Source organism: Sturnus vulgaris, chromosome 6 (genome assembly GCF_052056855.1).
Source record: "Sturnus vulgaris isolate bStuVul1 chromosome 6, bStuVul1.hap1, whole genome shotgun sequence".
Taxonomy (NCBI): Eukaryota; Metazoa; Chordata; class Aves; order Passeriformes; family Sturnidae; genus Sturnus; species Sturnus vulgaris.
Window position 1 is genome coordinate 33,587,096 of NC_142248.1, and position 23,706 is coordinate 33,610,801.

At 38.6% G+C, this 23,706-nt stretch overlaps 1 protein-coding gene and 1 long non-coding RNA gene across 6 annotated transcripts in view; one reads left to right on the top strand and one right to left on the bottom strand.

Moving 5' to 3' along the window:
* Window positions 1–4,355: 4,355 nt before the first annotated feature.
* On the bottom strand, window positions 4,356–7,862 carry LOC148223407 (uncharacterized). Its single transcript, XR_015804219.1, has 2 exons — window positions 7,696–7,862; window positions 4,356–5,641 (listed from the first exon to the last, which is right to left on the bottom strand). It is a non-coding gene; the product is annotated as an uncharacterized LOC148223407 (long non-coding RNA).
* A 629-nt stretch (window positions 7,863–8,491) lies between these two features.
* PPP4R4 (protein phosphatase 4 regulatory subunit 4) overlaps window positions 8,492–23,706 on the top strand; it is a 57,456-nt gene continuing 42,241 nt past the window's right edge. For 2 of the 5 annotated variants that reach the window (XM_088166177.1, XM_014884468.2), the window contains exons 1-2: window positions 8,537–8,717; window positions 9,219–9,292. In XM_088166177.1, coding sequence (XP_088022303.1) covers window positions 8,604–8,717; window positions 9,219–9,292 — 188 coding nt within the window. In that variant the 5' untranslated portion in view covers window positions 8,537–8,603. Of the gene's footprint in view, window positions 8,718–9,218; window positions 9,293–23,706 lie in introns of all 5 variants that reach the window. The other 3 variants (XM_088166179.1, XM_088166176.1, XM_088166178.1) reach the window with 3 other exon arrangements.

Genomic DNA, 23,706 nt, shown 5'->3' on the forward strand with positions numbered 1-23,706 from the left:
CAACCATGAGCTTTGTAGGTGACAGTGACTAGGACAGTAGGTTCAAATACAATTACAACTGTTACAATTATTTCTTATATTTGGTATTTGCAGTTCTTTCCTGGTTTTGTGAGAAGATGGGAAAACAGGGTTGTTTTCTCTTTTTTTTTTTTTTTTAAATGTTTTTAAGGCCAAGGGCAGAAATAAACATATTAAATGTTTTCAATGACAATTTCAGTTCCAGATAGTCATCATTAATGACTTACCAATGCACAACGTGAGGAGTTTCTTCCAATTCATAGTCCATGAGCAAGGCTAAGGAGCATTTGAGGCTTGGTCCTGATGTTCTGTATGAGATGAGTTTAAATCGGTGACAGTCAGGAAGGGAGTTCAGGGAGCAAGGTTTTACATGGTACCTTTAACACTACAGCCATCAAACCTTATTTATGTAGTACTGAGCTGGAGGCAGCGATGGCCAGCAGGATTGTCTCACTGATAGGAACTGGGACTGCATCCTAATGCCAACCTTAATGAAGGGTCTCAGCACTCTTCATGCATTCCTTCATTAAAAGTACCTTTCCTTCCAAGTTGTTTAGATTCAAATTCGTAAGTTACAAAACAGCTTGTTTACAATTTTCCATTTTCTCTCTTTTTATTTACTGGATGTTAGCAAAAGTAAGTTTGCAGAAGCAAAAGAAACAGATTAATCTGAAATTCTGGTCTGGTTGACTTAACACTGGTGCTGAATAAAAATAATGAAAAAAGCTTGGACAGAAGAGTTCTTTGCTGTTACTCCTAGGTATAATCATATGCCCTTTCATAGTTGTAGAGTTTCCAGCTTTTTCCTGAAAGATTTAATTTGGAAATGACTTACCAAATTATGTTGAATTGTGCTTTTTAATGTAATTGTGGACATGTTTTTACAGGAGATAAGAGTGTTCTGATTTTTTTCAGTAAGAATTCATGTGAGGGGTGCAGCTAACGTTTCTTCTTGATCAGTATTGAGCTCTATATTCTACATTGAGGGACTAAATTACAGATCCTGAATCTCAATTTGAAAGAAGGGATGTGCCTGTTTGTAATAAGCAATGAGCTTCAGAACAGCCTACACAGACACGGTAACTTTCTCACTGCCAAGGTGTGAACTGGTTGTACAAGAGGTGTTGGGTTATTTGAGTTGCTTTGAAATGGGATAACCAAGGGAACTAAACATTTGCTTAGTATTACAGTAACAATAATCTTTCTAAGCCTTTGTAACATTAATCTTTCTGAGCCTCTGTGACCTGAAAGAGACACAGCTTTGGTATGTTGTGACAAGGCTTCATCAATGAGAAGTTCACCTTCGTGTCCTAACAGAGAGTCAGGTGTTAAACTCCTGGTAAACACAATTCTATTATCAGCAGTGCTGTGTGAGCTCTTAGTAGAAATATCAGTAACAAATGGAACAGGTCTGCTTTACCCCCCCTAAGGCTTCTTTAGATCAACAGTTATTTAAATACCAGGAAATTGTGAATTGAAGATAATAACCTGTACTAATGAGTTAATGAATTATGTCATTTGCTTGCATAACTCATGTCAGTACATGCATATTTTGTTATTTTATCAATAGTTTCCAAGTTATTTAAGCCAGCATGTCTGAGAGCCCAAGAGAACTTGAAGGGTTTGATGTCCTCATTACAGAACTTTGCCTGGTAACAGATCCTGTTCTTCCCAGCTGTAAATTTACATTCCTGCAGATCAGTAGCCCAGGGATTGTTGTTTGGTCCCTATTATGCAGTATTACATAATACATATATGTTTTTTCAATTAATTTTTTTATTTTTCATAAAATATGGAAGACTTCTCCTAAGGAAGGTTAAGCCAGAGATTGTTTTGACCAATGCCTTTAATTTTGGAATTCATGTAGCTGAATTCAGCACCAGGAACAGTTGAATGTGCTTGTCAGCAACTGATGTAGGCTTTCACTTAGTAATCAAATTCTTTGGTTATTCTCTTTTTGTTTTCTTTCTTTCTTTCTTTCTTTCTTTCTTTCTTTCTTTCTTTCTTTCTTTCTTTCTTTCTTTCTTTCTTTCTTTCTTTCTTTCTTTCTTTCTTTCTTTCTTTCTTTCTTTCTTTCTTTCTTTCTTTCTTTCTTTTTCTTATTTTATTTTTTTTGTCTCTTGCAGGAATGTCAGTATGTGCTTAATTACTGATTCTGAGATTCTGATAGCTATTTCTGCTAACAAAAGAATGTCACCCTACTGTGATTTATATTAATACCCACAGTGCACTGTGCACCTGAAAAACATGCAGCTGCTGGCCAGTGGGGGACCTGATGTCTCCTGTGCTTTGCAGACTGTAAAATCAGCTCTTCTCTTTTTTCTGGCATGCAGCCAGGTGAGGCTTGTTGTCCTGGTCCTGAAGTGGCAAGGTAAAGCCTTGGTTCTCGGGCTTAAGGCCTTTGTTGTAATTTTCAGAAGTTCTGGAATACTATTCTAGGACTGACAAGAGTCTTACAGCATGGCACCATAGAAATAATAACTCTCTATTGCTAAACCTCATTTGAAAATATATACCCCTTTGCTGCCTTTTGTTACTTTTTCTCTGTTCTTCCAACTTCACAAATGCATTTACTTACCTCTGTGAAGCCTTTTGTCAGACATCATGCTCCTCCTTCAGCAAATGTGTTCATAAAGCCAGGAGAACAAGATAATCCCTAAGCATGAGATTTAAGAGTACTGGCATATTCAATTCTAGTTACAGTAGCAAAGACCTTTTCAAGTACAGATTTATCAAGGTGAAGATTCTTTTGTGTGATTGAAGAATAGCAAAGACAACTCCATTTAATATGAGAAAAACATTTGGAATAGTTGCAAATGCAGTCAGATGCAGTAGATGCTTCAGAATGTATTTTCAAGGGAAGAATGCTAAAGGAAGTTACAAAGATAACAGGAAATTAAAGTCAAGCCAATATTGTTTAACCAAGGGGAGAGAGGGTAACTGGTTTACTGGGCAGAAAAATAACATGCATGTAATCTATCTGGAAAATCTCAAAGTATTTTTCATAGGGGAAAAAGGAATAGGACAGAACTTCAAGGGGAAAGAAGGTGGCTAAAGAGGAAGGGAAATGCATGTTTCTTTTGGGGGAGCACATTGGTGTGTATATTGATTGATTAACCTATCAGCTATATGGAGTTTACTTGTGTTTCTTAAATTCTTGTGGACTAATCTTATTTAATGAATAACTGTGATACAATATTAAATTTGCTGATGACACAGTTATTAGTGCAGAGGGGAATTATGGTATCAAGGCTGATTGAAAGGACCTTGAGGACTAGAATAATTGGATTAATTGTATTATACAAAGTACAGCACTATTCAGCTAAAGATAATACTGAGAATGTATACCATTAGGATGGGACTTAATTAATTTTAGGTCACTGTGGATGACAGCAGTAATTGACCACAAGATTAACTGTGAGCTGCCAATGTAGTATATTTGGTAAACTAACTCCTGTACAGATTCTCATTATTTTCCAGAGGCATTATTTCCCAGATATTTTTATTTTCAATACTATACTCTGATCACCTTAATTCAAGAGAGGTGAAGTCAAACTGCAGCAGATGCCAAGGGAACTGCTAGGGTGGTCAGGAGAATGAAGAGCCTGTTTTAGGAGTGAAAACTAAATTCTGAGTTTAATTTGCTTAATCCAGGATTAGAGCAGATATTACTGCAGCAATTTAAATACCAGGAAAGGATGAATAAAGTAAAGGACACTAGCACAAGAAGAAACTTGGTAAACTTGCCAAGTAATTTTAGGTAGGAAATCTTAAGTGTCTATGGCAACTAATGAGTAAAGAATGCTTGAAGCCAAAAAGTTTTCAGTTTTAATATAATATTTGACATGAGTATGACAGACAGTGTTCATGGTTGTCATAGCAAGGAACCGGACTCATCATCTTCCTCTTATGAATACAGCAGAACTGGTTTTTACAATAGACAATCATTCATTTAAACTTTGTAACGTAGTTGGGTATTAGGTCCTACTGCCAGGTAAAAAAAATCATACAAATAGCTGGGAGATTTGAAGAAAAACAACACTTTCTGTTTTCCTTGTTATTCTATCTTTTTGCGTGTGCTTTTAAGTACTTTTGGACAGAGGGCAGCAGATTAGACACTGCAGGAGAACATTATTAGTTCTTAGAGAAAGACAGGGTGAACACAGTGACTGCGATCTCACAGATTTTATACATTACACAAAAATAAATTCAAGGATCTTTTCTGTGTTCTCTAAAATAATCTATTTCATTTTTTAGCTCTTATTGGAGGGAACGAAGTTACAGGAAAGAATATGGGAGACCAGGCTACAGATGAAAACACATTGAACACAATCCAGTGCTTTTCCCTTTAAATCCATTTATTTATCATCATTTATATAGCTGTTACAATGAGATGTCCGAAATGGCAAAAGAACAATCAAAAATTTTCTGCAAGTGACAATAGTGAAATGAAGCAACAGTTTCTTAGCAACAAACTGGAAAATACACTAAATAATATCTTCTTCCTGCTGAGGTTTGTGTTACATTCCAAGCATTATTATGAAGTAGATTAATATTTTTGAGCATGTTTCTTTTATATTAATCTTGTTACAGGTTTGCCTTGACATGGAGATTTTCTGAAGAACCACTGTTCATGGATACATTTTTGCTTGGAGTACAAATGGAACAATCATGTTTTGTAAGGCTAAGGCATTAGGTTGAACATCAAAATTGCATTTTTTAGGAGTCTGGTGGAATGTAAAAACCAATTCCAGCCAGAGGTCTCTCATTTGGAAATGGTGAGTGACAGCTGCTGCAGCTTTGGCTGTTTCTCAGTGGTGGTGAACAGACAGAATTCTGAATTTAACTTCTGCGCAGTTCAGGTTCTGAGTCCTGAGCAGAACTGTAATTACACAGTGTATAACCTGCATCATTTACATTATGAAATGGTATTTATTTTTCTTTGGACTATTAAATTAGACGAATGGGAAATGAAGAATGGTTTTGTTTACTGTTTTTTTTTCCCCCAATATAATTTAAAAATACTTCGCTGAATTTTTCCTTATTTCTGGTTTGGCTATTGAAAAATTCTGGTTCTTAATCAGGAGTGCACACGTTTTGCCTGAAAGCATTTCTTGGCATGTCTTTCTCCTTTTCCCAAACAAGTTACTTTATATTTCAGCTGATTCAGGCATTGCAATACATTCTGAGACCTCACAAGTTTTCAATTTCTCTGTGAATAGTTTAATTTACAGGTAGATTATTTTGGTACGTGTAACAGGTACAGTAAGAAACATGACTTTTTCCAGGCAGTTTCCAGAAGGCAGACACTTAACTGCTGGGTAGCAAAGGAGAACTGTGCATCTGTCCAACCATACAAATCACTTCACCCCAGAATCCTTAGGTAGAGTCAGAGTACCTGAAGAATCCTTCAGGTACAAAGTCCGTCCATCTATGTTGTCTTTCTTTTTTTTTAAACTTCACCTGCATTGAATTTAGAGCTCATTGCTTCAGAAGGCATGAATAACTCTCTCTTCTTCCACTAGGTATGGGTGCCACTTTCTCAGGTGCTCTGCAGTTGTCTTCATCAAGGAAGGATTATTTGAAATCAGCCTGGTACTGTCTTTCCAAGGTTACACAGCTCCTGTGTTAAAATGAAGGTTCCAATTCAGTCTGGATTTCACTAAAGCAGCATGAAATAGCTCTTGATTCTAATACAATAGCTATGACAAGGTTAGAACGAAGCTGAGAGTAGAGCTTTATTTGAGAGAAGAGTGGAAAAGGGAGGAGCTGAAAGCAGCAGAGGGGAAGTCATACGTGACTTTAATCACAGATGAGAATGAAAGACCACTTGATTGCAGGTTTATTACCAGAGGAGATTAATTTTATATATGTGGTTTTGGAAAATATGCAAGCTTTATTTTTTCTGTCAAATGTATGGGTCAAAATGAGATATGTTTATATTTAATTCCGTGTTCTTTATTCTAGTGCAGTACTGTATTTATTGAAAAAAGTAATCTTTTTTTAAAATTCTACTTTTCACGTTTCCAGGATATTTGTAAATCTCTTTGACATATCTACAGATTTTAAAGTTAATGAGAATCACGTCTGCTCAGTGTTTCCTGGACTGAGTTAGAAGGACAGTTTTTTAAAGGCAATAAGGAAGAGATGGTTTTTTAAAATGTTTACACATTTATAAAAAAATTCTCTTCCATAGTGGCTTACAAAGCTTATGTAAAATATAACATGAGAAATCAGCCTAATTGCATATTTAAACTTCATATTTTTCAGTCTTTAAAACTGAATTCTGGAATTCCTTGTTTGAAAACTGCATTGATTTCCTAGTTCGAAGCATGCAAAAGAAAATACTTTTGATCTCAGAAATCTCTAAGATTAATGAGAAGTATACTTGCAAGGTGAAATAACAGATTGGCTGTGAAAGAACTTGCAAAAGGATTTTCCTAACTGTGTTTGGGATTTCAGTATGTTTTCCTAATTCTTATTGGCAGAAGCCTGCATGCCAGGATTCTAAATTTGAGGAGAGAACATTGTCTAAAACTCTTTTTTTGTTTCCTCTCGTAGAGCTAGTTCCTTGCCTACTCTGAGAGGACTTAGGTTCAGCTAAATCTATTTATTTTATTTGCTGTCTAATGATGCTCCCTGGTTAAAAAGATTTTGCAAAGGAGATGTTCAAAAAAGTGTTTCTTATTTTAATTCATCATCATGCCTTGAAAATTTCAAATGGTTTTCGTTTTCTATTACATAACACTTTAATTCTTTATATGTATATTGGATTAGATTTTTCTGCTAATAATTCTGTTGTACATTGGAAATTAATAGAGGTGCTTTAATTTTTTTTATGTTTTACTGGTTTATCCAGGCACAGGATTTAGCCTGACTGGTAGATAAGAGAAGTAACACATAGGGGACAATGTTTAGTTTTTGCTAGATAAAAGCTGAGGTACTTGCCAGTTACACAATAAAAATTAATAAAATTCTGGGCATTATACTACATAGTATCATATAATCTTTAGGATTTCTGGAATTACTTTTAATCTTCTAGCAACAAAGTTTACTCGGTCATGTGGGCATTTCACAAGGATAAAAAAAGATTGCACCCCCTCAAATAAACCCCTGTGAAATGTTTACACCTTTTAAAATTCCTGGTCTGAGTGTGATTGTTAAGTTCATATAAGCATTGCAAAGGCCACTGTCTAGAGGTCTGGTGAATTAGTTATGTCAGTAAATGCTGAGTCTAAGTCTGTGGGATGGTAGTTGTCCTGTATGCATTTTGCATCACTAACCCATCCCAAAAGAAGATCTCTTACTAAGTTTTTAAAGATTATCCATGCTTATTTATATGTGAATGAGTTAATTAGCATACTTATATTTTGAAAAAAATACTTTCCCTTCAGCTCCCAAGGCAATCCACATTAGTGAGCCAAAATAGTAAAGCCATCCAGGGCCGAACTGCCTATCAGGAAAACTATCGGTATGGAAATCTGTCCTGCTGGGTTACACACCGCTCATACTCACGGCAATGCAAAAGGTGAAGAGTAAGATTTATAAAGAATATAAGTGATGTCTTCGTCAGAGTTTCACCATTTACTACCAAAGAAGTAATTTTTTCTTTTTACATTAAAGTTCATTGGGGGAGGAACCTGCTTTGGACTTTTCATTAAAACCAGCACTTGTTACCAGTTTCTCCGGTGTGGTTCCGCTTTGACACAGCTGTGAGACGGGCGACACTGGTGTGGGGTCCCGGGGCCGCCGGCAGGGAACGCGGCGCCCAGCGGGGGAGCGGCGGCCGCGGTGCTGCAGCCGTGCGAGGGGAGCCCCGGGGCTGCAGTGGCGGCCGGGGCGCCGCGCGGTGTCCGCCGCAGGCCGGGGAGCGGGGCCGGGCGCTGAGGGGGCCGCGCCTCCGCGCGTTCCGCTGCTACCGCGCCCGGCCCGGCCCTGCCCCGCCCCGCAGGAGCCGCGGTAGCGCCGCGTTGCCCCGGAGACCGGCTCGGCGGGGCCGGGGCTGCCCCAGCCGGGGGCTGTGGCGTTCAACCGGCAAGGGAGCCGAGGGGCTGCGCCGCGGGACGGGGGCGGGGAGCGTCACTGCAGCACAGCACCGTCCCTCCTCCCGGGGCGGGCGGAGAGGCGGCACCCGCGCACCGCGGCCGGGCTGTTCCGCTCCGCTCCGCGCCCTGCCCCTCCCTGCCCCGCCGGTGAGGAGCGAGCCCGCGGCCGAGGGCTCCGCCCTGCCCTTCTGGCCCCCGGGGGCACCGCGGTCCCCGCGCCCTCGCTGCGGACGGGGGTGACCAGCGAGGAGGGCAAACTTGGCTCGAAACTCCCGCCCGCCGAGGCACCAGCGGCTGCAGCGGGCTCTCGGGGCTGCGGACGCCGGCCCCGCCGCCTGCCCGCCCGGGCGGAGCGCAGAAAGTTTGGCGGCAGGAGGCGAGGCTGGGCTGGGCTGGGCTGGGCGGGCCGGGCCGGCGGGCGCTGCCGCAGTGTGCGCCCAGCCGGGGCTGCCGCGGGAGCGCGCGGTCCTCCCGTGCTGCCGCCCTCGGTGCGATGTGAGCTCGGGGACGGCGTCGGCTGCCGAAGGCTTTAGTTGTTACATGCGCCCAAAAATCTTCTCCAAAATGGATTTTAGTCATAGCAGTCTTTTTGGATACATAGAAGACCTGCAGGAACTAACTATTATAGAGCGGCCAGTACGCAGGAGCCTGAAGGTATATACCTCGAAAAAGAACAATGCTTTAAAATCCATTTTAAATTGTGTCTGTTTTAGTTATGCACATAAAAAGTGAATAGACAGGGTTTTTTTTGTTTTGTTTTGGTTTCTTTTTTTTTTTTACATCCCCAGAGTACAAAACGTTGTCAGTCATTTTAGAATAAACTATCTTGAATTCTGTATAGCTGAGATTTAATGTTTTCAGTGTAAGAATATTAAAATGGGAATAAATAGACTAACTTGGGTCTTTAGATTAAATTATATGCCACTTGTTTTAATAGTGATACTATCTGACTTGAAACTACTTCTCTGACAATCAATCTTTTCTTGCGGAAAGATTTATTTAATTGAATTTGAAATGTTGGCTAGAGGTTTCATTAATAAATTCAAATTAGTCATGAAGCTGTCCCTATATGTGTGGGGAGAAAGGGGTTGTTTTAAGATTAAAACAGAAATAGTAAGGCATGGTAAACTCATATCTCTATTTCACACTTGACAGACACCAGAAGAAATAGAAAGATTGACAGTTGATGAAGAACTCAGTGATATTGAAAGGGCTGTTTATCTACTCAGGTATTTCCTAAAATATTGCTGTGAAGCATTGCTGACCATCGTATTTACATACAGCTTTTTTGGTGTTTTACTCTTCACTCCTTTAATTTTCTGTCTATTAGTAGTTCTTTTAGCTTCAACTATGTTAAGCATATAGGCGAGATAAAAATAGATACTATAATTAAAAAAAAATCACCCTATAATGGGGTGTCTGTGTACAAATGTAAGAATTTCTGAGCTTTTAAAATGTTCCTCATCAGCACAGAGTTGTACTTAATCATGTTTTCCCCTGCAGTTGATTTTGCAAGATTCCCTGAGTGCTAATGTTATTAACATCAATAATTCAGGGAGTTCTTACTCACTCTAAGCAAATATTCACTCATGGGCAGTTAACACAGGCTGGTAACAGAGCTGTTCTAGCATCCTTTTTGTGTTTGGACTTTCAGAAGAGAAAACTTGGGAGATTATTTCTATAGTCCTTAGAAATTACTGTAGAAGATACTGTGTTAATACTTCCCTCTGTTCTGTTTTTTCTCGTTTTACTTCCTTCTTCTTGTTGAAAGTATTTATTTGCAGCTACTTGAATAACTTAAATTTGGTAGTTTAAAATATGTATCTTTCAACTACTGTGTAAGTTATCTTTGAGAGTACAAATGTTCTGGGGGATTTTGAGTTGAATATGCATTTTTAAACAATACCTAGTAATTGGAGAACCAGCTGCAGCTCCCTCTTAGTTTGCTTATTCTGCTATTTTAAGTGCTTTCCTAGTCCATGCCTGTGCTCAGTATTTAGAATAGATATTCTTGGTGATACAATAGTCTCTTTTTGGGGTGCATGGCATTATTTTTAAGTTATCATTTTTGTCCACTGATACTACTTTTTATACTGACTTCTGTTTATGGTTTGGGTGGTTTTTTTATGCTGAAATTTATTAAATAGAGGATTTTAAAACTTGCTTTGCTCTTAGTTGCTGTAATCAAAGCAGTCTGTTGACTGTAGGGAAATTCAGAGGAAACAGTTTGAATAGTTTGCATGTGGTACATACAGCTGAAAGGATGTGTATCCATTCTGGGTTTTACCTCACAACAACCAGCATAGGTGTTTCTTTTTTTTTCTTTTCCAAATTCCAGCAAATTTCTTTGCTGTTTTTCCAGTTAAAGATCATGTTTCCAGCATGTATGTCCTAACTAGATCATTGCCTTTTTAAATGGCAAAAAGTTCCACTTCACGTCTTTCATCTTATAAATTATTTTTCAATCTGGCCTTGACCTTCTCCTGACATCTTTATCTGATTTTCTCTACTCGAGCAGCTGTTCTTGAGACATACTTTTTCTTTTAATGAAGCTTTCGTTTTTTCCTTTGCATTGTTCTCATTGCTGAAAGGTACCTTCAGCTCTTCCTGATAGGCTTTTTGTAAAGGAGTCTCACTGTGCAGGTGTGTTAATACAGTGACCCAGTGGAACCTTTTGCTGTTGAATAGCATATCGCTGTCCTTGTACTGAGTGGAGTAAAAGCAGAGTTGAAAAACTGCCTGTAACCTGATAGTACCTTATATATAATGTACAAGAGTATGTACATTGTCAGGCTTGTCAGGAATTTTTCATCTATTTTAATACAATGTCCCTGCCCGTTGCTGTTTGATAGTAATGTCAGTCCAGTCTTTCCATGCCTCATTTTCTCATACAGATGCATTATTCACTGTCCTTCAGGTTGTTCCTTATGTGGGACTCTCCTTGATCTTATCCAAAAAGCCACTGCCTTTTCTGAAAATCTGTCTATAGAAATAGCTTTGCTGAGATTGAAACAAATTGTTAATGACATCTCTGTTGTATCTTATTTGGAAAGGATGGTGTTATCTCCATATACATTAAAAATATACAAGAACAATAAAAGAAAGCAAATCTCTCACCTTAGATATCTACGCATAACATCAAAATTCTAACTTTGTCGCAATGTCTTTTGTACTGTCATTTGCTTATTGCACCCTAATCTGCAAGTTGAAGATTTTAGATTTCCTGAGGTATCTTCAGTATTGCTTGTACAGTGCAATGGAGCTGCTTAATACTGAGTGAAACCTTTGTATGCTACAGCAAAGGTAATATTTGCTAATGATTTTCTGGGTAAGTTCAGAAAGAGTCTTCACATTTTAAAGGCTTTCATTCCAAACAAAAAACTCAAACACTTTCTTCTCTTTTTACATCCTTTCCTTCTAAAACCTGCCCCAACTTCTCCCCATCCTTGAACTTGGATTTGCTTATATGCAGAGTTACTGCATGTATTTTGTTTTTAGAAGCTTTCCGCTCCTGAAGTCTTTTACTATAGTTGTCTGAAAATGGGTACATTGAGATCCAGGTTGGAGAGGATAGATTTTCTTTTTTAGGATAGATTTTCTTTTTTTCCCTAGTGACTGATTCTTGCTTACTGTATATATGAGAAGGTATTAATTTCCCAACTCTGAGTTTCATCAGTTACTCTTCTCTTTTCACTTCTTGTGTTCTTTGCTTCTCATTTGCCAGTAGTACTGTAGAGTTTCTGGCAAGGTCTTTTACTTCTTGATAGTATGAAGTTAATTGCTTTGCTCATCTGTGCATATTTGTAACCATCTAATGATTATTTTGTATTTCCACAGTGTCTTGTCTGTGTCTAGCCATTATGTATGGCCACAGATTTTGTAAATTTCTGTTGATTGTGTTCTCTTTAGCATGATGTAATTGTATACCTACAAATGTTTTTAGTGTGTGGTAAGTACATTGATACATTGCTCTTGTGTGAGATCTCAGTTCCTTAGAGACATGATTTCATTGTAACTGTTTTTTTGTTGTTCCTTATCATAAGTTGGTTTCATATTCTAAAGTGATAATTGTAATTTTGATAATCCTGAAAAGTTAATCTCTCTCTCATTATTATTTCTAGTGAATGTCTTTGCTCTCAGTCTCCTCTTTTCTGCTAGTACTATTTTTCAGATAACTATGTAATGAGGTAGATTGATAAGATCTAGCTAAAGCTGATAATTTCTAGTCACATTAATTTTCACATAAATCAACTCTTCAATTTGCTGCATCAAGTGGATATAGAAACAGTTCTGCAAGCAGAAGGAGAGGATGTAGTAGCTCTCCTGGTGGCTACGGTTACTTTAATTTGACTTGAGCATAAGTGAACTTCTGCTTTAAATCACTGATGCCCAGAACACTCGGTTTTAATTAGGCAACACTCTGCAATTAGACCGAGCAAGTTCTAATTTAATAAGAATGTGGTAACAAAGTGGACTGTAATTTGTTTTAATCTCATTTAACCTTGATTCTGGTAGAGGAGCTAGGCTTCCTTAGACAGGACTGTCAGGGATGTTTATGAGCGTCTCATTGAAATCAACTGGGTTTAGGGACTTAGGGTGGGAGAGGCATTTGAGTGCCTCAGATCTATTTTAGAGCTTCAGCTTGTGTGTTTGGTGATTTCTGAAGCCTCTAACAGCAATCACTGAAGAGTTGTATTCTGTCTGTGCTTTGCATGATGCTGGACCAGCAGAAGAACCTGGACAGCAAAATAGCTGTGCATCTCAACCAAGTCAGTGTCAAGATTGATGGCTTATTGTAAAACCATCAGCAGATGAAGAGAAACTACCAGAACACACTGAAGCAACTGAATAGTTTGCATTCTACCTCAGGGCATTGTGACCTCGACAGGACAGTGGCAATAATAAGGGAAATATAATAAAAAATAAGGAAAAATAATTTTTATTCCTGCTGTGAACTTTTGCCTGTAATCTTAGTTTGCATGTTTTCTGAAGCTTGATTCATGTTATTACTTACATTAATTTGTCTTACCGTAGCTCACTCTTCTACAGTATACAGCCCAAAGCAGGTATTCTTTGCCTGATGAGAATCTGGATGCTTACTGGGATGTGCACTGCAGGGTGATTTGTTTTCTGAGGACTTTTCTCATAGATTTCCCTAGGGTTTTTGCACTGTTGTATGATTTTGTGCCTGCTTAGTGCTAAAGCTTCCAGACCTTGACATTTGTGTCATACTCAAAATAACAAGGTAATAATGAGTTATCAAGGTGGAAGATTGAATTATTCACCCTTTTGGGAGTAAAACCTTTGTTTTTGGAAAGATCCTATCTGTTAGTGTGGAAAACAACACAATCCCTTTCTAAAATATTTAACACAGTTTTTGAAAGTACAATAGATGCTCTTATCTAGATTGGAAAGAATTCAATGCCTTTAAACTTAGGATGATTTAAAAAGACCACAGATACAACAAGAAAAGTTGTACTTTATTGTACAAGCTATCCTTGATTAGCTAGAGCATTCTCAAATTCTAAACATCTTTTCATACATTATATGTTGTTAATTGTGAATGTCAAACCACTGCTATTTAAAAGTTTGTGAGGTTTTTAAATTTTTTGGTCTAGTTTTTAGTGATGGCGTTAATTTTGGAAAATTTAATTTTTCTGTAGGTGCAGGCAAATCACTTTGGAATAATTTTATTTTAAATGAAAGCTTTCATTTACGTGTAACTTTAGGACCTGATTTTCTGCATGATAGCATTTTTTTGTGTGTGTTACATAATCATGAAATCTGGCTACTCTACTCCAATTATACAGTTTATGGTCCTGATGCATACATCGTATACTGAATGATCCAGCTGTAATGCTCAGCATATTGGAAAATAATTCTTCCATATGTCCTGCCAAGCTGTAAATATCAATGTAAAAAATATTTCTTCATTTTCCCCATCTTTTATTTTTCAAATTGCAACTTAAGTTTTATAAAAGTTTTATTCTGATTCACTTAGTTGGACAGATTACCTATTTGTTTGACCTTAAACATGTTATGCAAATAAAGTAATAAGTATTAAATGGATTCTTTAACCTTAAAGTAAAAGATGTACCTCTAAAGTGTTTCTAAGTCACATAATTTTATTTAAATCTAGACTTGTGCAAATACTTCTGTTAATCATATTTGCTGAGTTGAAACTGAAGCTGAGGAACTAGCTGTGAATATACAGAGCAGAGTTGATGTAGTGCATTGAGAAGCATTAAAAATAAAAAGGAGAGAGAAGAATCTACATTTCAGTTTTCTTTCTCAGCTACAGTGCAGGAAGATGGCAGTGCCAGTCCTCTCCCTATTCTAGTGTTTGTGCTATATTTGCCCTTTTGCCTGCCCAGCACACTGGGGACTTTACCTGAGGCAAACCCTGAAAATGATGGTTAGTTTTAAAACTGATAGACTATGTGGTCCAGGACTTTGTATACTTTAAAAAAGACAAAGGAATTGAATAGCAGCATGGGAGCAATGCTTGAGGGGGTGAAATGTCTGAGACTTTGGCTTATGGTATTTATGGAGTTATGGTTTCCTGGTGTCTGGTTTCACGGTCAAGTTAAGATGAAAGAAGGTTTCCTGATATCAGAGAGGAGCTCTCCTCTCTTTGCATTATGTGACTGCATGATACTGATAAATTTTGTGTACTAGTGCTGATGCTGTTTCAGCCATGCCATCTCAGTCAGATTAGGGAATGCGTGTTAATTCTAACAAATTTTTCAGATGCTTGCTTCCAATGAAATGTGAAACAAAATGCTACTGCTTGTGTGCATAAATGGGAGCATAAACAAGAAGTCACAGCTGGTAGATGACTCTCCTGTCAATAGCAAACCAGATTTAGTTCTTGTTACTCTAATTTTGAAAGTATACTTTGAGTCTGTGAAGTATTGATTGAAATGACCAGAGAATAGAATACTGTTGTTTGTATAACAAGGCCTTTGCCATAAAATGCACTTAAAGAATCATTAAAGTTGGAAAATACTTCTAAGGTCGTTGACTTCAACTTTTGAATAAATACCAGCATGTCAAGTAAACTATATCACTAAGTGCCATGCCCAGTCATTTTTTGAACTTCCAGGGATGGAGAATGCATCACTACTCTGGGCAGTCTTAAATACCCCTTCAGTGAAGAAATTCTTCCTCATCTTCAACCTGGACCTCGCCTGACACAGCTTGAGGCCAGTTTATCTTGTCCTGGAGAGACTTGTTGCTTGAGAGCAGAGGCTGATCCCCACCTGGCTCCAAACTCCTTTCAGGTGGCTGTGCAGAGTAATAAGGTTATCCCTGAGCCTCCTCCAGGCTAAACGCCCCAGCTCCCTCAGCTGCTCCTCACAAGATTTGTGCTCTAGACCCTTCCCCACCTCTGTTGCCTTCAATGTTCCAGCCCCTCAATGTCTTCTTTGTCATGAGTGGCCCAGAACTGAACACAGGACTCGAGGTGTGGCCTCCCCAGTGCTGAGTACAGGGGGACAATTCCTGCTGGCCACACTATTGCTGACAGAGGCCAGGATGCCATTGGCCTTCTTGGCTACCTGGGCACACACTGACTCAAGTTCAGCTGCTGCCAACCAGCACTGCCAGGTCCTTTTTGTCATTCTGCCCCCAGCCTGTAGTGCTGTGTGGCGTTGCTGTGACCCCAGTGCAGAACCTGACACTTGGACTTGTTGAACCTCATACCACTAGCCTCAACCTGTGGATCCAGCCTGTCCAGATCTCCCTGCAGAACCTTCCTACCCTCCAGCATAGCGACGTTCCCACTGAACTTGGTGTCATCTGCAAACTGACCAAGGGTGCCCTTGATCCCCTTCTCCAGGTCACTGATGAAGATATCACACATGGCTGTCTCCAATAGTAAGCCCTGGAGAACACCACTAGTGACTGTCTGCCAACTGAAAGCAGCACCATTTACCACCCCTCTCTGCATCCAGCCTTCCATCCTGTTTTTAACCCAGCAAACAGTACACCCATCCAAGTGGTAAGCTGTCAGCTTCTCCAGGAGAAGGATGTGGGAAACAGTGTCAAAGGCTTTGCTGAAGTCTACGTAGTCTATAGCCACACCGTACAGCACCCCTACATGGTTCACCTGGTCCTACAAGGGAGATTAGGTCTGTGTGAAATTTGGAAGTCTGCCTGAGCTGTGATTTGTGAAACCAGGTAGCTCTTCCTTATGTGTTGTCACATTCTTCTCTGGAGATGTCAGTTATATTTATGTTTTAGAGCATCTTTGCTCATGACCTAATAAAAAGAAACTAGGTGACTCTGTTGATTTAGTTTTGAATATCAAACACAGTTGAAAAATCTGTGGGTTTTCGTAACTTCTTAAAATTGTTCTGTTGGCCTGGGAAAATCATATCATCTCCTAGAAATGTTCAGCATAGGAATATCCAGCTAAAGATTTCCCATATTTCTTTTGTTCTACGTGATGGATCTCATACATAAATAGCATGTTGCCCAGCAGGAGACTGTGTTTCTTTTGTTTTTGTTTGGATGAGCACTGGCATTTAATAAATAAATTTAACAGTTGCACAATTAATTTTAGATGTCACATAATTAATGTATAAATACAGTAATTCTTCTTTATATCACTTTCCTCAGAAAGTTCCAATTGTTTATAAAAACATTTGGTGCGCATAAGGAGCTTTTATCCTCATGCTTGCTCAATATTACTAACTTAAATTTTAGCATTTGCTGGATTTGGCAAGGGATGATAATATTGGACTAGTTTTTGTCAGGACCTGGAAATGCGTCCAGTGGAAACTCTGTGAAGATGTAGATGGGAAAAGATAATATTTTGTGTTAGAATACATCAAAGTACAGACTCTTCAAAGAGTAGTTCAAGCTGTCCATTTATTGCTAGTCTGCATATGCTTTCACATGATGGTACCCTGTAAAATAATGACACTTGTATGCTAGTGACTGAAACACAAATCTCTAGTCGATTTTTATAGAATCGTTGGATGGCTGGGGTCAGAAGGGATCAAAGGTCAACTGATTCCAAACCCCTGCCATGGGCAGAGACACCTTCAACTGGGGCACTTTGCTCAAGGCCCCTCTCAACTTGGCTGTGGATGCTGCCAGGGCTGGGGACTCTGGGTGACCTCTTCAAGTGCCTCTCCACCCTCACAGTAAAGAATTTCTTCCTAAAGCTCATTTAAAACTGCTCTCAGTTTGAAGCCATTTGTTTTTCCTATCATTACATGCCCTTGTAAGAAGTCTTTTTTCAGGTCCTTTCTTGTAGGACCTCTTTAGGTACTGTAAGACTTCTATAAGAGGCTGCTCTCTTCTCCAGGCTGAACAACCCCAATTCTCTCAGCCTCTCCTCACAGGAGAAGTGTACTGTCCTTCTAGTTGTCTTAGTGATCCTCCTCTGGACTTCTTCAAACATGTTGATGTCCTTTCTCTGCTGAGGAGCCCTGACCCAGCATTTCAGGTTGGGTCACTTGAGAGCAAGGTAGAGGGACAGAGTCACATTGCCTTGCTGGCCACTCTGCTTTGGATGCAGCCCGGGATGCAATTGGCTTTCTGGGCTATTGCACAGTGCATGTAGCCAGCTCACGTCCAGCCTCTTTCCTGCAAACACCCCAAATCCTTCCCAGCAGGGCTCCTCTGAACTGTTCATCCCCTGGCCTGTGTTGATACTGGAGGTTGCCCTGACTCAGGTGCAGCACCTCGAACTTGGTCTTGTTAAACCTCATGATGTTCCAGCGGTGCTCAGCTTGGTGTTGGTGGCAGACTTGCTGAGGCTGCACTCAATCCTTTCATCTGTATCATTAATGAAGATACTAAATGACACTGGTCCCAGTACAGACCTCTCAGGGACACCACTCATCACTGATGTCCATTGAGACTGAGCCAATGACCACTATCTCTAAATGTGAACATCCAACCAATTCCTTCTTTACTGAATATGTTTTTCTTGCAAGTTCCTTCTGGTGTTTTGAGGACTACTTTGCTGTAGGCATAGGAAGCCCTTCACATGCCATGATGTGATGCTTCAGTGGTCCTGCACTCTGACTCTGTATGTTGCTAGCACAAAGAAGAAACAGCAATTCCTGATTCAACTACTCTTTCCCTAAAGCAGTTTAGTAGCATGTACCACTACCTGTCCCAAAAAATCTGAGTACTCTGAGACTCTTCAGAAGAGTGGCTCTTAGTGCTGATATGCTGATACACTCTGTATTTTTGCATTCAGGGCTGTTCAAAAGCTTTTCTGAATCTCCGCAAAGCAAGGTGGATAAAACTCCATTACATATGGGTTCATATTCCTACACTGTAAACTTTATATAAAGGGAAGTTGTTTCACTTTCACAGTTGTCTCAGGTGAAATTCTGATTATAATTTTAGGACTTCAGGAACTAGGACTGCAGTCTTGGGCATGTATCAGTGCCTTAGCAGATATGCTACGACAGAAGAATTAGGAATGAGACAAGAAATAGCTTTGTTGAGATTTAAAATTAATCCTGCTCTCTGGGGTAAACTTGTATAATAGTTCATTTAGCTATTTTTAGAGTTACCTTTTGCAATATTAATGTTTTTGTCCTTGTTCCACCAGCTGGTACTCTAATTGCCAACACTGAGTTACCCTGGGTTTTGTCAAGCCTTGAAACCCAAAGCTTTATGGCACAGGAAGCAAAACCAGGATCATTTAATCACTCAGACAGAACATTTTTCACTGTGAAAATAGAATGGGAATGTAGACAGTCCTTGAGACTAAGCAACTCAAAGAGGTCTACATTATTCATTGAGAAGTTCTCCAACGTTGGCAGGAGCATCTTATTTAATCTTTTAGGGGCAGATTTTTGTATAAAAGAAGTTATCTTTAGTTCTTGAGGACAAACAGAAAAGGAAACTGAAGTGATTTCTATAGCAAGGGCTTCTGTTGACATAGTCTGGCAAAACCCATTTTACAGCTAAAGAACCAACTGTTTTAATTGTACACAATTATAGGACTCTGTACCTGAATAAGAAGGTCGCTTCAGATTCAAAAACTGAGGCCAGAAGTCTAGTCAAAGACAGTTATGTCCTTGGGCAAAGGTTTTTAAAAAAAGACCAGTAATACAAAAGCACATTGATGGGAATTGTTCATAACTGAGTTGTTCTTGAAATTCATCCTTTGAGAATTAATGTGTCACTGACATTCTTATATCTTGATTCTCCTCTCCTTCCCTTCTTAGATCGGGTTCTGGATGTTTCTGTGCAGTCTGAACAGTAACAGTATCCTTTGCAGGCTTTGAAAACCAGGGCTCTCCTGACTCCTAGGCCTGTCTGTTAAAACCAGTTTTACATGGCCATCACTTTCACTGCAGTTTGCAGTTGCTCCTCACTCCATGAATAGCCTTGCTGTCTCATGGAGACACTTTTTGACAAGATGGAATCTTTGCCTTTGAATGCTAATTCCCTGTGGCCTCTCGACCCTTGTATATGGAAGAAAGATGTCTTTCTGGTTTAAGAGTGATAATTAAACAGAATGAAGAAAGAGACAAAGAACCACTTGAAAACTTCTGCTAGATCTCCTGGATACATCTGTCTGGGGCTTTTTTGCTGCTGCCCGATACTTTTACACAAGCAGAAAGTACAAGATGTTTCACACCCATGTTATTATTTGAATGGACTCTTGATGATGCAGGTATTCTTATGTAAATTATTCTATTTAGCTTCTTTTACATTCAAATAAATGTTTCTTCATATTCTCTTTGCAAAACATTACCCTATGAGGGGTTAATGTTAAGAAATAAAAATATCAGGCTCTGGATATGTCCCTGTATCTTGGTAGCAGTTGTTCCAGCAGTAGTTTTGTTTATTCCATGTTGTGTGGCTGTGGGCTCTGAGAATGTGTGCAACTCTCATGTACAGAGTGGCTGAGTCATTCCTTGTCAGTCATATCAATTCAGAGCAGGACCAAGGGTAATCTTTACTGAACTCATAAACTGAAATGTCTTGCCTTATATATTACCTTTCCTAGCAGACCACACACAGACAGTACTTCTTAGTCATTGCATAATTCCAAAATTGCAGTTCTTTGTTTACAGAAACACCTTGCAGTGTGAGTTTTGCCTCAGTGTTTCTATGTAATGCCTACTTTCACATTCTTCTACTTGTTCTTGAATTTACTATAAGAAAATCAGATTTAGGCAGTGTGTAAGCAGGGATAGATGAACTGGCATGAATGGAATTGCATCATTTTAGGTGTGAGTCCAAGATGAGTATAGTAACAGAGGTTTGTTGTAGGACTTCAGATACTTTTTTTTTTAAACTGACAATGTTTGTAAGATTATATAAATGAAGGTGACCCACATTGCTAAGAAGAAAGGCTTCAGTCTCAAAGAGCATACTCTTACATTCTTTCTAATAGGGAAAAAAGTAATTTATGCATTCTTCTTGTCCTTATCAATTTTTCAAGAATCATCCAGTTTAAGACAATGCTTCTAACTTTGGAAATAGACCAATACAGCTTTTTTTCCTAAGGCATTTTTCTCATAAGTTTTTAGAGTTAAATCTCCTATTTGATTGTGGGGGAAAAAAGAAAAAGAAGATTTTTTTTTCCCCCAGTCTATCTTAAATCAGAATGATATAATTAGTTTTTAGGTTTTTTAAATGGCAAAGCAATGTAACTTTAAATAAAATTACATAAGTTTCTACAGGGTTTTATGTGACTGTCCAAGAGAAAAGGTATAAACAGAAAATCTTGGAGGACTTGGGAGTACTTGGAGTAGCTTTGTGCCCAAATTGTCAATTATGCTTCTTGTAAAAATTCCACATTTTTTGAAGTAAAACCAGTAAATTAATTTGGCTAGGTATCAATTAGCTTCTCCCTCTCCCCACCCCTGCTGCCTCCCCATGGCTATTGTTGGAGAAAGAACAACATTAAGCACTGGAGCCACCAGTTTATGCTACGATTAAATAAAGATTGTTCAGAGCTGCTTGTTTAATTCCAAAGCATTTCTTTTTACCTAGAGTAGACCAGTAAAGTTAGGCTCAAGGTGGATCAAAGCATTTGATAGCACAATTGATTTAACAGAGCTGCACAACAGAAGTGATGGTGCACTCAATAATACCATTGAGTTTTTCTTGCAGTAGTTTATGTCTACAGGATGATTTACTGTTTGTCTGTGCTGCATGAGAAGTGCAGCTGACCAGCTTGTGGTCAGATTTTCTAAAGCAGTATATACTGGCTTTTCTTCCCCTCTTCCATAGTGAAATTGCTTGGTAACTTCTGTTACCAAGGGTATATTGAGAAGGCTCAACTAGGGACAGAAAGAAAATGCTTTAAACATGCTAATTGTATTTTTGTTGTAAGTAAGGGTTGATTGTATTATTTCTGGCAGAATAAATATATGTAAACGAGAATTGTGAAAGGCATCTGCTTTAATACACTTTTTAATGTTATAATATTGCTTACATTGTTGGGCAGACTTGGAGATAAAAATCCTGTCTTTAAAGGGAGAAACAGAAAAGATGCCATTTTCACTGCTGAAATTGTAACTGAGCTTTTTGAGGGGGAGGATTTATGTCCATATTAAATAGCAAAACATGAGTCATTGCCTGATTGCTGCTCGCACCAAAATTCTTCTGTTATAAACAGCTAATCTTTTTTATGTAATTTCATTTCAAAGCTCAGGATTAGGACATCTATTTCTCTGCCATTTTGGGAACTAAAAGTTAGTTAGATTATAGTTAGTTAGATTCAGGGCAAGATTTAATTTTATTTTTGTTTTTTCCAACTGCAGCAATTGATAGTCACTAAATGAATGGAGAAAAGAATTATAGCTACTTAAAATTAACCTGCTTCTTTACTACAGGTTTTTAACCCAAGAGTATGTCTATTTCTTCTTGTTTATCACCTAAGTTGTAAAGCAAACTTAGGTGTATTTTAAGGGTTACTTGTAAATTGTTTTGAACCCTGCATGCTTGTTGTACTGCAAGAAAATACTTGCACCAGGACTTTGTAAGAAATCGTTAGATGCATACTGGTATGTAAAAATCAACTTTTATTGTGGATAAATACACTTAGGCTTTGATCACTTATATTTGAGAATGATGTATTAGAGGGTAGATAGATCAATAAAATAAATATACAGATCTTTGTATCATACATATTTTTTGCAAATTCTGAGGGCATTAAGTAAAAACTTCTTAAGTGTCTTATCTTACTTCCTTATTAAATGAAGAAGTTGGTTTTGGTCTTTTTAAATGAACAGTTGGAACGTGCCAGTTTTTGGATCTATTTGGTATAATGTCCCACACCTGTAAAACCCATGAGCTGAAAAAGATTCTAACTGGAGTTTAGTACTTGATATGTCATTTGAGATGTTCATGACTCACTTTACCTGCTTTTTGGTAAAGGATGTGAGTATTTTCCCCCGAATGTTATTCCTTCACCTTTCTTTCATTTTCTTTGCTCTCATTGCTGTGACTGAGAGCTTGTCTTAAGCTCATTATTTTTGGGGGACTGCACACTGAATACCAACTGGGATGGCTTGTGGGACATCTGTAAAGACTCTGTTGGCCCAATGGAAGCTGTATAAAACTTTGTAGTTCTTTATGCACTAGAATAACATTGATAGCTTAAGCACTGTGGGCTGTGTTTACAGTAAATTCTGCCAGTCCATACCCATTTGCATGGATGCCTCTTCAGATAACTAGTAAAAGTGTTATTCATTAAAATAATACATTATGTTAGTATTATGCCATGGGCTTAGACTAAAAATTTATTCTCCCAAACCTTTCAGTGATCAGTTAATAAAGTTCTTTTTCAGTAACAAACAAACCATAGGGAGCAGGGCAGGGGAATGGCATGCAAATTGTATTAATGGATGCTTTCTAACGTAATTTTTCTTTTTCTGTGTTACTGTTCATTCCATAGAATGATATTGATATCAACATAGTAAATAGAAAAGCCAGAAATTCTGATGGTTAACACTGAATATATGTGAAAGATCTATGCAGCTGAGCATATTTGACATGCATTCAAAGGAAAGAGATATTCATTTCTTCAGAGATGATTCTGGACAGATTTAGTAAATGTGGGTGAAATTACTGGTAAATGCTTTTGTTTATTCTTTCCATTGCAGAACATCAAACTCTTTCTCAGATAACTGTACCACTAGATATAAGTTAATATGACTATGTGAGGAAAAAATGTGAGGTAACAAAAGGCTATTTAAGATTATTGTAGTGATTTCGAAGATAGGGAATGTTACTAGGACTGCAGTTACCTAAACATAATGGAATAGTGTCGTGGATAAACCCCAGACAGCTGCCAAGCCCCACGCAGCCACTCACTCACTGGGGGAGAATCAGAAGGGTAAAAGCTGGAAAACCTGTGGGCTGAGATAAAAACAATTTAATAGGGAAAGCAAAAGCCACACACACAAGCAAAGCAAAGCAAATTCACTGCTTCCCACAGGCAGGCAGGTGTTCAGCCATCTGCAGGAGAGCACGGGCCCGTTGTGTGTAATGGTGACTTGGGAAGTGAAACACCATCATTGTAAATGTTCCCTCTTCCTCCTTCTCCCCACTTTATATACTGAGCATGACTCCATGTAGTCTGGAATATCCCTTTGGTCAGTTTGGGTCACCTGTCCTGGCTGTGTCTCCCCCCAGTCTCCCATGCACC